This window comes from Octopus bimaculoides, chromosome 3 (genome assembly GCF_046866305.1).
Source record: "Octopus bimaculoides isolate indiv1 chromosome 3, ASM4686630v1, whole genome shotgun sequence".
In the NCBI taxonomy this organism is placed as follows: Eukaryota; Metazoa; Mollusca; class Cephalopoda; order Octopoda; family Octopodidae; genus Octopus; species Octopus bimaculoides.
The window spans coordinates 105437647-105453345 of record NC_142930.1 but is presented as its reverse complement, the minus strand read 5'-3'; the positions used below and the strand labels follow the sequence as shown (position 1 = coordinate 105453345).

The following is a 15699-nucleotide window of genomic DNA, read 5'->3' as shown; positions in this document are numbered from 1 at the left end:
ACATGCTTCAACCACTAGCTCACAGACATGCTATTTCTGTAATCTACCTTTGTTGTTATGAGAGTTACAATGCCCCCTTGCAAGAGATAGACTGGTCCAAGTAAAGTATAAATAGTAACAATCCGAGTGAGTTTGACAGTTCAGAGTCAAGTGAAGTTCGTGTTAGTTCACAGTGAAGTCAGAAGGTGTCAGTTGGTTAGTTCACAAGGAATATTGGTTGTTGGTTCATAAAGAGATTTGTTAGCTCGTTACATTGTTTCTACTGTCGTCTGGTTATCTTGTTTAATGTACGTAACAATTACGTTACAACTTTTTTTGTCACAATTATAATGGTCCCTGCTTCTCTGAACTTGCTAGCTGCTTAACTTCATCTCCCAGGCCGTCTTTTCTCACCTATCTTTCCCATCCAAGTCATTCTTACTATGTGACACTTCTTAGATTTTGCACTAAATACTTCATACAATCTTTCCTTTTCCGAATGACAACCATAAATGATTCTGAGAAAAATATTTGCTTGAATTTTAAAAGATTAGCATGTATAAATGTGTTGAGAGATATGCTGGTTGAACCTCATAGAGAATATGATAAAGGCCTGAGACGATTAATGACACACTGTGCTTAAGAAAATGTCCAACTGTGCAAGCATGGCAAAGCTAATGTTAAAAATGGTTTTAGTGATTGAAGCTGGAGGCATAATGCATATGTGTGTATATACCTGCACACATTTGGATTTCTCATCTAATGTGTCTGTCAAGTCTACATCTGCTACTCCACCCCTCTATTTGATACCTTCTTACCTCCCTGTCACTCCTCTCTACTCATCTCACTCGGTTCTCATTTTTCTACCTATCATGTATTGTCTCTTCATCCAAACCTATTTGATGTATTATTCTGCTGCTGAACCTATTACATCATATCATTAATGACTTAGACAATAACAACCCATCAAACCCAAAAAGCAAAAGTAAAGTAACAAATATGATGAGGTGATAGGGATCAGATTTTATGAAAAATTTAATACAACTGAAAAGAAAGCAAGATTCTAGAGATTATATTCTAATCTGTGAATAGTTTCTTTGAAATAAAAATTTCCAAGTTGCTTCAATAGCTATTTCATAATTACAGACAATTTTCACTGATTTTGTTTGCTAAACTTTATTAAATTACCAATATTTTCTCCACAATTTAATTTCAAAGTAAAATATCATGTCTGTTAAAAGAAGAGCTACCATCTATTGGTATAACTTTACTCATATGTTTAAATATAGTCTGCTTAAGTTAGCAACATGAATATTGAAGAGTAGAAAGGAATTCCAACCATGTTTCGGGGTTTGCTACCTCAATAGCTCCTTTATAGGATCCAGTGGCTAAAGACATCATCAGGAGGAACCATGTCCGGTTTCGGCCCCTACTCCTCTACCGTTTTCGGTATTAAATGCTTATATTAAATTATATTATATGTTTCTATTGTTTTCTATTAAGTGCAATGCAATAGTGTTTCTACAACCCAATGTTCTTTATCTGTAATCTTCTGGGTCTGCTGCCACTAGTACTTGCATAGTTTACAAAATTTTTGTCTCCCTTTCTATCACTTGCACAATAAAATCACAATAAAAATCCTCAGAAAATGCATGGTAGTCATTTTCACTGTGTACACTTTACATTTATTAATTCTGCTTTCAATATTCTTCATTCTTTTTCTATATTTTAGTTCAGAGCAGAAATAAAACACAAATTACAAAGAAATTCTTGAATGGAGTAGAAAAATTTTCATTTAATCTGAGAATGGAATGTCTGCATCCCATCATACTTAAAAACAATATAGAAACATGATAGTAGATGAAGCTGGCATTAAGAGTGGGTGACTATAAAATATTAAAGCGCTTCTGAAGCAGCTAATATCATCCAAAAACAGAGATCAATAGTAAATTAGCAAGGCTCAGAAGTCCATTAAGTTCTAGTTATTCTGTCAACATGCCTCAACAAAGTGCTGTAAACTCATTAATCAGTCAATAAATACTTTACTGTTGGAAATGTATTAAATCTCGATGAAATTAGCATTTAGAATAATGATGTGAAGATAAAGAAGATAAAGCAAACAAACCAAAATAAAATAGGTGTATCAGCAAATGGTTCCATTACCTGCCATTAAAGTAGTTTCATAAGGAGATATAAGCTGTATATTTGTTTTTATGGTATTTGATTCATAAGAAAAATGTAAATGAGCTCTGCTACAATTAACGTGACTGCAATTATAAATGTACCCAAAATGAAACATATTTATTTTCACTTGAGATTTTTTTCCCCAGATCTCTAGATAAAATAACAAAACCCTCATGCATCAATATTCAATAAATTGAATATTATCACTATGATTATAATTCTCTTTTATTACCTGATATAATATCAAAGCAATCTTTATGTTTTCACATTTGCACAAAATTAAATATCATGTGATTATCTTTCCAGCAAAAGTTTCTCTTGATTTTTTTTTTGATAGCTTAATTTTTCTTTTAACGCTTGATGGTGTGTGTATAAAACACTATTTGTGAAAAACACTGGACAGTCACTTAGTGATGTGTAAAATGGACATTCTTTTAGATAATCTTTAACAGTCTCAACAGAGATTTAAAAAAAAAAGATAAAATAACTTAACTATATGCTCTTTCTGCTGAAGATACCCTTAGGCAATTCGTTAGTATTTTAATTTACCAAATCAGTGAGTTATTTTTGTACAAAACATTATAATCATCATTATATTTGATGGCTTATAAAATACACCAAACCTCCACTGAAAAAAAATATTGTTCCAGAAAAATAATCTGTCATTCAAACACAAGGTGAGAGTTTGGTGTTGCTGTGACCCCTAAAATTAATTACAAACATCTCAGTAACAAATCTGCCTCCCAGAGTTATAAGTGAATATTTTTTGGGATAACCATAAATATTAACATTACTTGTATGTATGTATGTATGTATGTATGTATGTATGAATGTTTGTATGTATAGAAAGCACACTTAAATAATTTTTCATCATCATCATCGTTTAACGTCCGCTTTCCATGCTAGCATGGGTTGGACGATTTGACTGAGGACTGGTGAAACCGGATGGCAACACCAGGCTCCAGTCTGATTTGGCAGAGTTTCTACAGCTGGATGCCCTTCCTAACGCCAACCACTCAGAGAGTGTAGTGGGTGCTTTTACGTGTCACCCGCACGAAAACGGCCACGCTCGAAATGGTGTCTTTTATGTGCCACCCGCACAAGCCAGTCCAGGGGCACTGGCAACGATCTCGCTCGAAAATCCTACAGGAGCCAGTCAGGCGGTACTGGCAACGGCCACGCTCAAAATGGTGCATCTCATGTGCCACCCGCACAAGAACCAGTCCAGGGGCACTGGCAACGATCTTACTTGGCTTGCCGGGTCTTCTCACGCACAGCCCATTTCCAAAGGTCTCGGTCCGTAGTCATCGCCTCGGTGAGGCCCAATGTACGAAGGTCTTGCCTCACCACCTCAGCCCAGGTCTTCCTGGGCCTACCTCTTCCACGGGTTCCCTCAACTGTTAGGGTGTGGCACTTTTTCACGCAGCTATCCTCCTCCATTCTCACCACATGTCCATACCAGCGCAATCGTCTCTCTTGCACGCCACAACTGATGCTTCTAATGTTCAGCTTTTCTCTCAAGATACTTACACTCTGACGGGTATTCACATTGACATTACACATCCAACGGAGCATACTGGCTTCATTCCTTGCGAGCTTACGTATGTCCTCAGCAGTTACAGCCCATGTTTCACTGCCATGTAGCATGGTTGTTCGTACGCATGCGTCATACAGTCTGCCTTTTACTCTGAGTGAGAGTCCCTTTGTCGCCAGCAGGGGTAAGAGCTCTCTAAACTTTGCCCAGGCTATTCTTATTCTAGCAGCTACACTTTCAGCGCACCCACCCCCACTACTAACTTGGTCGCCCAGATAGCGGAAGCTATCGACTACCTCTAGTTTTTCACCCTGGAATGAGATAGAAGTTGTTTCCTGTTTGTTTGCAGTCTTTATTGCACCTGAACATCTGCCACAAACAAAAACTAACTTGCTAGTTAACCTGCCTTTGATGTTGCTGCACCTCTTATGTGTCCATAGCTTGCACCGGGTACATCTTATAGAGTTACTACCTACTCCTTTTCTACATACTGAGCAGGGCCATCTACCTGAAGGGGTTTGTGTTTTATCTACCTTCCTACTTATTAGGATTTTGGTTTTAGCTAGGTTGACTCTAAGGCCCTTCAATTCTAGACCTTGCTTCCACACCTGAAACTTCTCCTCTAGTTCTGATAGTGACTCCGCAATTAGGGCAAGGTCATCAGCATAGAGGAGCTCCCAGGGGCAACCTGTCTTGAACTCCTCTGTGATTGCCTGGAGGACTATGGTAAATAATAGGGGGCTGAGGACGGAACCTTGGTGGACCCCTACCTCTACCCGGAATTCATTGCTGTACTCATTTCCAACCCTCACCTTACTGGCCGCATCTCTGTACATGGCTCGCACAGCTCTCACTAGCCATTCTTCTATCCCAAGTTTCCTCATTGACCACCAGATAAGGGATCGGGGGACCCTGTCAAAGGCTTTCTCCATGTCAACGAAAGCCAGGTACAGAGGTTTATCCTTGGCTGAAAAGTATTGAGTTGAGTGAAAAGTTTTTCAAAACTTGGTAACTTATTTGTTCTATTCATCAAGTTACAACAAAAGCATCCTAACATTCAAAGTAGAAGCCATCATGTTGCACTGTCTGCAGTCACCTTTCTGCCAGTTCTTGTCCTTCAAGGTGAAGAACTCCTTCACTGAAGCTTCCACCTCCTTTTGGTTGATGAAGCATCACAAGCACAGGAAGTGAGCCGTGGTTTGGAACAAGTGATAATCTAAGGGAGCTAATTCTGAACTACATGCTGAGTGTGACATCAGCTTGATTCCCTCAGGTTTCTGAGTTTATTCTGGGTTGTTCAAGTGGTATGAGGTCTTACGTTGTCTTACTGCAGAAGAGTTTGCTTTCTGCTAACCAATACTAGGTACTTTTGCTGCACAATGGCATACAGCCACTCCAGCTGTTCAGAGTACAAGTTGGTATCAATGGTTCAACCATTCAGAATGAACTCATTGTGAATTATATCCTTATAATTCCACTTTATAATTTCACTAGATGCAAAGCATGTTATGTTTGAAACACTCATGTTTAATGACAGACTCCAGAAGCTGGCCCTTGCATAACTACTGCTTATGCACATTAGGAGTGTAGAAAAATATCTCCCTCTATTACTTGTTGATTCGTGGCTCACTTACTGGGCTTGTGATACTTCATCAACCAAGAGGTGGTGAAAGCTTCAGGGAAGGAGTTCTTCACCACAAAAGATAAGAACTGGTACCAGTGTGGGATCAAAGAACTGGGAAAAGATGGTTTCAGACAGTGCAACATGATGACCTTAACTCTGAATGCTAGGATGCTTTTGTTGTAACTTGACAAATAAAGTAAATAATTTAGCAATATATTGCAAAGTGTTTGATTGAACACAATGATTATGGAATAAAATTTTCAGTAACTGTTTTATATATTAGTGATATATAAAGCAGTTACTGAAAATTGGTGATATATAAAACAGTTACTGACCACATGCCATCAATAATGACAGCAAATTGTAGTATATTATATATAAATCAGGTACAAAATAAGGTACATAATAATCACACATACAAACATTCATATACTTCCCTTGTACACGCACATGCATACACACATATATTCACACAGAGTTGAAACGCTGATTTATTTTTCCACCCCCTTCATTTCTTATTCATATATCACCCCTTCCTTTCTCTCATTGCAATTATTTTCTCTCACTCCCTCTCAGTCAGGGCTATTACTCTCACTACTTCTCCTTTACTGAATTACTATTTTCCCTCCTCCTCTGCAGCCGGCATGATTCTGGACAAATATATATATATATATATATATATATATATATATATATATATATATATATATATATCTCCAAATATATAAAAACACTACTCTCATTATTATATTAGGAAAGTGTATAACTCTAGAAAACTTATGAGAACCATGTATCTTAAACATAAAAGAATAACATAATCCTTTCTCAGACCTTTTCATAAAAAAATAATTCACAGTTATATTTCCAGAAAATAACATTGAATTCAAGGTGATGGACAGAAATGGAAATATATTTTAAATCTTATTAGTGTAAATGCTATGTTGCTGAATATGCAAATAACTTGAGAACAATTTCAATTGCTACTTTTCTGTTGAGAGATTTCAAGCAGGGAAAATCATCTATATGTTAAAACCTTTGCTAAAAAGATATACAAAGTTATACAAGTGTCAAAACATTAAAATCTAGAGTAATAAATCAGTTCAACTTACTTGAGAAATTGAAGATTCTATCATTTGAAGATTGCTGTGTGAAGGCATTTCAGCTTGAAGGCTTTGACCTTGTGCTACCATTAATTCTTTACAAGCCAATGATTTAATCAACATTTTACCTGATTGTGATGGCAGTAAAACAAAGCAACCCAAAGGATGTTTAGTTTTCAGAAAGGAATCATGCAGGAGATTATTTTGTGGTGGAACTGAAGAAATTGTTTCCTGTCCAAGCTGACCAATTAACACATGTTCCTGTATGAAAGACATATCAAATACAGTTTATATCACATTAAACTTCTTAAAATAAAACAAAAAAATTCATTTCTAAATTTCTGAGATGAGTTAAGGCAACAATAATTACAAAATTTCATTCTATGGAATATATATGTCATATTATTATATTTTACATTATATTTATTGTGGTCCAGTCTTTGATAATCTTCAGGAACCAATTTTCTTTAGGAAAACATTTTCCTATTTTGGATTTACAATTCAAGCCCTTAATTGTAATGCCAGGTTTTTAACTTTCTTTACTATTATTTCACTGCCCTGTACTATTTGCCACTATCTTGTTAAAATGCTGCATTAGAAATAATGGTTCTAATATATAAATAGTACTTAAGGCCATGAACTGGCAGAATCATCACACCAGGCAAAATGCTTAGCAGCATTTCATGTCTTCTACACTCTGGGTTCAAATTCTACCAAAGTCAACTTTGCCTTTCATCCTTTCAGGGTTGATAAAATATGTAAGTTGAACACTGAGGTTGATGTAATCAACTATCCTCTTACCCTGAACTTGCTGGCCTTGTGCCAAATTTTGAAACCAATTTATATATATATAGTACTTACAATAATATATACTTCACATGATGATATGGTCCAAGCCTTATAAATATGATGTGCTTGTTTGAGATGGTATATAAATCATTCAATTTTTTTTATTAATTAAGCAATAATCCCTTTTAATTGAAAAGGAAAAAACAAATTTTGAAAAAGGATAAAATATTTATTGGTATTGAACTTACTTTTCTTGTTAAGTATTCAACAACTGAAAGCTTTTACAACCTACAATAATATATTGACTGCTCCTACAGTCACATAACACTTGCTTCTACTTCCACCCCTATTATATGGGGACAACACAGACATATTCTGGAATCTTGGATGTCCTCAAAAATTGTAATATCTAGTGTTACTTTGAAACCATCCTTAGTTCTTTGACACAAATGTTCTGTTTTACAGTGACCTTAATGAAAATCTTCCTTCAAAATTTCAGGCCAGCTTGTTCCAATCACTAACTTAGTAATTACAAAGATATTTTACTAAATTTTGTATTATATTTAAAACTAGAATAAACAAAGGTCCGTATGTCAACAGATATATGCTAAGAAAAGGGCTAAATCATTTGGAATGGCTATCTACTGTTTATGCTAGGTTTATCATATTTTAAGTCTCACAGCCTTAGCTTCTCAATTTGAAGTGATAATAGAAAACTGAAATAGTAATTGATAAAAAGTGAAATAGGGAGAGAATGTCAACTGCTTTTTAAGTAAGGTAAATAAACAAACTGAAAATAATATAAAAAGGAAAAATTCTGTCAATACAAAATTACAAGAAGAAAATTGAAATGTTTGGATCCATAATATATCGAAAACTGTATATCTCAAATACAAAGAAGTGTACACAGAATTTCTCATTGAAAATTGCCATAGAGTTTAGAACCATATTAACACATAAAGAATTTCATTTTCATATAAGCTAATTAAATGCCAAACCATTTCAGTAATTTCTTTTGTTGCACAGTGAGAAATGAATTAGAATAACATCATTTATGTGAAATGATAGCTTGCTATGAAAGAAATATTTTGGAAATCAAATGTAATGCAAAATATTTGTTTATAAAATTCTTTTTATATAAGTTAGTTATTATTTACAAGCTGTTTACCATTTATAACAAAACTGCTCAATATTATTCCAAATTTACTGTTACATTATAACTGTCACATTAATAGTTTATTTTCATTGGAAAATTCAATTTAATCATATATTTTGTATTGTGTTTATCAATATGAACTCATTCTTCTACAATCAACAAGTTATAAATGATACATTTATCTTGTTTCAAATGATATCTATTTATCTATCTCAGAGCTTTAGTGGCTGATAGGTTAAGATGTTAGACAACTTATCTTATAATGAAGGAGTTGTTTATTGCAAATGTAGGCAAAGCATATTACACTACTAAATAGTATTAAACCTTGCTGAAATGCAAGAACTCCTGCTATTTCATACTTATTACTAGTAGGTAAGTTACAATGAACATGTAAAAAACATTAAAAACCTAAAATAAATATGAAATGAGGAATAAATAATATTTTGCTTTATTTATTCCTGTATGTATGGGACAGAATTTCATACATGTTTCATTTTCCTTGCTGAAGTATAACCTAAGCAATCATGAATGAACCATTAAGTAAATATACAAGGTTGTACATTTATTGCTGTTAGGAAATACATTTATTGTTGTAAGAAAATAGAATTGTTTAAAGAACTATTACCTCTGTTACTAATGAAGAGCCTCTCCCCAAGAGAGAAAGGCAGATTGTATGATACCTGTGTATGAACAGCTATGTTACATGGCAGTGAGAGGGCTGTGACTACTGGGAACATGCGAAGGCTTTGAAAAAAATGAAGCCAGTATGCTCTGGTGAATGGGTAATATCAGTGTGCATATACAGCAGAGTATAAGTGATTTGAGAGATAAATTGGGTATATGAAGCATCAGATGTAATATGCAAGAGAGGAAACTGTACTAGTACAGTCACGTAATGCATATGAATGAAGACAGTTGCATGAAGAGGTGCTGATCTCTAATTGTGGAGGGAACATGTGGAAGGGGTAGACTCAGGAAGATGTGGGATAAAGTGGTGAGAAAGGACTTTCAGATGTTGGGCCTCACAGAGGGAAGGATAGAGAATTGAGACTCCTGGCAGTTTGCTGTGTTTGAGAAGACACATCAAGCTGAGTAAAAGCAGGGTTGTCCTTGCAAACAAGCATGTCCCCTGCATCCCTCTTCAGCTGAACATTCCTGGTCTTGCAGGCTCGTGGGTGCTAGTACCATATAAAAAGCACCCGTACCAGTGTCATGTAAAAGCACCCATGCCAGTGCTGCATAAAAGCACCTGGTACACTCTGTAAAGTGGTTGGCATTAGGAAGGGTCAGCTGGCCAGCTCCTGTGAAACTGTCCAACCCATGCCAGCATGGAAAACAGACATTAAATGATGATGATGATGATGATGATGACGATGATGATGAAGATGATGATGATGATGATGATGATGATGATGATGAGGATTTGTTAATTCAGAGACACCATTCACATGAAAAAGAATGATTTTTTTTTACATTATTTACAATTGACGGATATTTGTCCTCATCTTGTTTGTTGTTAACACAACGCTTCGGCTGATACACCCTCCAGCCTTCATCAGGTGTCTTGGGGAAATTTCGAATAATAATAATTATAAAAACAACATTGAAAAATACCTTAGGAATGAGAACCCAGGTTCGAAATTTCCCCAAGACACGTGATGAAGGCTGGAGGGTATATCAGCCGAAACGCTGTGTTAACAACAAACAAGTTGAGGACAAATATCCATCAAATGTAAATAATGTAAATAATGTGTATTGAAAGTGTTTTACATAGAATGTGTGTGGTGTATAGCAGTGCTATTTTCTGTATGTTATATATACTTGTTAGTCCAGGTGTTTTTGTTATGTACTTATCTGAATATTTTTTTATCATTCCTAATGTACCTACTATGATAGAAATTGTTTTTGTTTTTAGATTCTACATTCGAGTTACATCTATTTCCAGATCTTTGCATTTTGAAAGTTTTTCCATTTCCTTCGGAGAAAGGCTGTCATCTGTTGGTATTGATACATCGATTAGAAAGCATTTTTTTGTTTGTGATCTCTGACAACAATATCCGTCCTATTGGCCTCAATTTCTCTATCCATGTTAATTGGTATATCTCATAGTATGGTTGCTTTCTCATTTTCTGTGAATTTTTCTGGCATGTACCTATACCATCTTTTTTCTGTTATTATTCCATAGTGTTGGCATAGCTTCCAGTGTATATAGATCTCAAATCTGTCGTGTCTGTGAATATTCTCCTTCTTAGCCAGGACTGGGCAGCCAGAGACAATATGGCTTATTGATTCTTGTCCATCTCCACACATTCTGCAGTTACTTGTTGCATTTCTTTTCATTATATGTTTTTGATAATTTCTGGTGTAGAAGCTTTGATCTTGTGCTGCAATTAAAAATCCTTCAGTCTCTGCTTTGAGTCCTGGGCTTCTCGACCATTGTTGGGATTTTGCTTTGTCTATTTCTTTTGTGTTTAGTTTAACCCATTGTTTGCCATGAAGGGGCATCATTTTATCATGATCCGTTGCTGTTCCAGTTTTAGTTTAGATTTCAGTTGTTTTATAGCTTTTGTTGTTTCATCTTTTTTTTCATAGTTGTTAGGTACTATGAATTCTTCTTTGTATTTGTCAGCTTCCTTAAAGATTGAAAACAGTTTCTTGTTTTGTTCATGTTTTGTGGCTATTTGTATTAGTTTTCCTTGCTTCCGAAGTAGGTATTTTTGTAGCCCTATCGTGGTTATTTTGTAATAGCTTTCTAACTGTATAAGGCCTCTACCACCTTCGATACGTTGTATATATAAACTTTCTATGTCAGATTTTGGGTGGTGCATCCTAAATCCTATCGCTATTTTTCTTGTTTTCCTGGCTATGTTGATTAGTTCATTTAGATACCAGTTGTAGGATATTGTAGATGTAACTTATAACTGGGATGGCTAGAATGCTGATATCTATTATCTAGTTTTTTGCTTTGAGCTCTGTTTTCAGTATTAATTTAGCTCTTCTATAATATTCTTTTCTTATTTTCTCTTTCATTTGTGTATGTTGTATCGTATCTAGCTCATTGATTCCTAAGTATTTGCATGACTGGCTTTGGTCTAATTCTCTTATTTTATTTGCTTTATCTTGTGTGATCTTGCTACTCTTAACTAGTGTTCCTCTTTTCAAGGTTGCTTTGGCACATTTTTCTAAGCCAAATTTCATGTTTATATCTTTGGTAAATCCATGTACTGTCTGTAGTAATATTTCCAGCTGTTTATCATTTGTAGCATACAGTTTTAGATCATTCACATATAAGAGGTGGTTAATTGTTTTGCTATAACAGTTGTATCCACATCCAGTTCTGTTTAGCATGTCAGATAAAGGTATTAGTGCTGAGCAGAAAAGGAATGGAGAGAGTGTGTCTCCTTGGAGTATTCCTTTTCTAATGAGGATGGCTTTGGTCTTTATGAGTCCCTCTTTTGTCTGGAACTGTAGCAATGTCTGCCATTTATTCATGGAATGTTTTATATGTTTTATGATTATTGGTGCTACCTTGTTCATGGCTAGTATTTCTAGGATCCATGTGTGGAGGATACTATCAAAAGCCTTCTGGTAATCGATTCAGGCCATACTTAGACCTTTTTTCTTTCTTCTTTCTTCAGTTATGGCTTTATCTTCAGTAGCTGATCTTTACAGCCATATGAGCCCTTGCAGCATCTCTTCTGCTCATCTGGAAACAGGTTGTTTTCTTCCAGAAACTTGCTCATTCTCTGCAATATTATTACAGTAAAGACTTTGTAAATTATAGGGAGACAAGTTATCAGTCTGTAATTTTATGGGTTTGCCGTTTCAGTGGATTTCGGAATTAGGATAGTTTTCCCTTCCATTATTATTATTATTATTATCATTATTATTATAATTATTGATTGATTGAGAGAGCAGCACACACCATCAATGTGAGGTCATCATCATCATCATCATGAATACCTCATATCAAGAGAAATAGTGCACGACTTTGCAGGTGGGGTCCCAGTTAGAATATTCTTCAGGTCACATAGCCCATCCTGCTCAAGATAGGCATGCAAGGACTTGGTCACTTTTATAATGCTGTCTTCTATTCCAACCAATCCTTTTCCATCTTCCTTCCTAGGTAGGTAAAACCTTGCTATGTTACACCTAGTATGAAGGCACTCATGCATGGCCATTATCTTCCTAGTGCTTTTTTCCATGGTAGCCAGTTCCTCTTTTTCCCTTTCCACAACTCCCATGCAGTATTCTTGATGTGGGCCAGCAGTAGCTTGATTACAACTGGGTTTGTGCTGCTGTTTCACAGGACACCTGCTGCCAGACATGACACCTTTGCAAAAAATGTCCATCTTGTAAGCATCATTAGGATTACATTTCATTTTAGACATTTCTCTCGTGAATGAGGTGTGTGTTTTATGGTTACCACCAACCAGTAGTTATATTGTGCCACCATCTCTAGACAGGTTGCCAGCCAAGACATCCAACAGATCAGTCTGTCCTTGTTGAAGCTGGTTATTCTGTGCTGGTTGCCATCTTCAATATTTACTCTTGCAGCAAACAAAGAAAGACTTATACGGTTGAATGGTTGTTGACTATAGTGAGTTGATCTTCCCTTTAACAGGTTTTACATTTTTGTCCAGCAGTGTATCCAACAAAATCCACCTCACTTATCAGGCCAAGAGCTTGTTAGGGTTGCCAGTTTTGTCACTGATGGCTCAAGCATGTAACAGTTTGTGTTGCATTACATGTTACCAGTAGCAATAACACCACCACCACCATCACCATCACCATCATCATCATCATCATCACCATCACCATCACCACCACCACCACCGCCGCCGCCACCACCACCACCACCACCACGACCACTGCTGCCGCCGCCGCCACCACCACCACCACCACCATCACCATCATCATCATCATCATCATCATTATTATTATTGCGGGTGACACATGAAATGTTTGAGCGGGTTCGTTGCCAGTGCCCCTGGACTGGCTCATGTGCGGGCGACGCCCCTGGGCCGGCTCTTGTGCGGGTGACACATGAGGTTTTTCAAGCAGGATCGTTGCCGGTGCCCCTGGACTGGCTCATGTGCGGGCAACATGTGAAATCCTTCGAGCAAGATCGTTGCCAGTGACCCTGGACTGGCTCTTGTACAGGTGACACATGAAATGTTTTGAGCGGGATCGTTGCCAGTGCCCCTGGACTGGCTCGTGTGCGGGCGACACATGAAATCTTTCGAGTGAGATCGTTGCCACTGCCTCTGGGCCGGCTCTTGTGCGGGTGACACATGAGGTTTTTCGAGCGAGATCGTTGCCGGTGCCCCTGGGCTGGCTCGTGTGCGGGCGACACATGGAATCTTTCGGGCGGGATCGTTGCCGGTGCCCCTGGATTGGCTCTTGTGTGGGTGACACATGAAATGCCTTGAGCAAGACGGGATCGATGCCAGTGCCCCTGGACTGGCTCATGTGCGGGCGACACATGAAGTCTTTCGAGAGGGATCGTTGCCAGTGACCCTAGATTGGCTCATGTGCGGGCGACACATGAAATCTTCCGAGCGGGATTGTTGCCGGTGCCCCTGGGCTGGCTCTTGTGCGGGTGACACATGAGGTTTTTCGAGCGAGATCGTTGCCAGTGCCCCTGGACTGGCTCTTGTGCTGGTGACACATGAAATTTCTTCGAGCGAGATCATTGCCGGTGCCGCTGAACTGGCTCTTGTGTGGGGTTCTGGGATTTTTCGAGCGGGATCGTTGCTGGTGCCCCTGGGCTGGCTGTTGTGCAGATGACACATGAGGTTTCTCGAGCGAGATGAGCGTGGCCTTTGCCAGTACCGCCTGACTGGCCTTCGTGCGGGTGACACGTAAAAGCACCCACTACACTCTCTGAGTGGTTGGCTTTAGGAAGGGCATCCAGCTGTAGAAACATTGCCAAATCAGATTGGAGCCTGGTGTAGCCATCTGGTTTCACCAGTCCTCAGTCAAATCGTCCAACCCATGCAAGCATGGAAAGCGGATGTTAAACGACGACGACAATACGTACAGACATATATATATATATATATATATATATATATATATATATATATATATATATATATATATATATATATATATACCACCTGACTGGCCTTTGTAGGGTTTTCGAGCGAGATCGTTGCCAGTGCCCCTGGACTGGCTCTTGTGCGGGTGGCACATAAAAGACACCATTTCGAGCGTGGCCGCTTTCGTGCGGATGACACGTAAAAGCACCCACTACACTCTCTGAGTGGTTGGCTTTAGGAAGGGCATCCAGCTGTAGAAACTCTGCCAAATTAGATTGGAGCCTGGTGTTGCCATCCGGTTTCACCAGCCCTCAGTCAAATCGTCCAACCCATGCTAGCATGGAAGGCGGACGTTAAACGATGATGATGATGATGATGATGATGATGACTACTACTATTATTATACAAAAGCTGTTACATGCTAATCTAATTAGCAGAGATGCTATCCTGAGGCCTGGTGACAAGTCTCTTCAAATCTCAAGAATCTTTCTTAGGATTTTCTGCAGGTTAACAGTATGTATCACAATTCCATGATTCGTTAGCCTCTTAAGCAGCACTTTGGGTACTGAGCAGAGTGCAGTAGCTACCACAGAAACAAGTTTCATCTTTGTGTTCTACAATCTCTTCGTCTCTATGGTTAGGTTCTGATATTTCTCAGTGTTATCAGTTTCCTTAATATCCACTCTATATCATGGAATTGAAAAGTCTTTAATCCTACTTTGTTTTTACTAACTTCTGTAATCACATCTGGTCTACCAGCTTCAATAGTATGATCAGTCTTTCTGGAGAAATTTCCTGAAATCCTACAGTTGTCTTACCCCATCACAGCCTCTGGTTCATGTTCATACCAATTTTCTCTCATTTTAAGTTGGCGAGCTGGCAGAAACGTTAGCATGCCGGGTGAAATACTTAGCAGTATTTAATCTGTTCAAATTCCACCGAGGTCGACTTTGCCTTTCATCCTTTCAGGGTCGATAAATTAAGTACCAATTGCATACTGGCATCAATCCAATCATCTGGTCCCTTTCCCCCAAATTTTAGGCTTTGTGCTTAGAGTAGAAAAGAATTTTCTCTCACTTTGAATCCACAAATTCGGCTAACATTCCAATGCATTCTTTTACTAAAACAGCTAGGCATGATACCGTTATACAATTTTTATGCTAACATACTTCTCCCAACAGGGAGATATACTTTTGTCTCATTTTCCACACATTTGCTCTGTGACTGAGTTTCATCAATTTTTATCTTTACCAAATTCATTTTGATAGCTTGTTCCTATAAGGCTATAA

At 37.6% G+C, this 15699-nt stretch overlaps 1 protein-coding gene across 1 annotated transcript in view; it reads right to left on the bottom strand.

Moving 5' to 3' along the window:
- The window catches only part of LOC106880771 (meiosis 1 arrest protein-like), a 148429-nt gene that overhangs the window by 3757 nt on the left and 128973 nt on the right, over nt 1-15699 (bottom strand). Inside the window, exon 11 of the mRNA XM_014930867.3 lies at nt 6431-6682. Within this exon, the coding sequence (XP_014786353.1) occupies nt 6431-6682 (252 nt within the window). The remainder of the gene's footprint in view (nt 1-6430; nt 6683-15699) is intronic.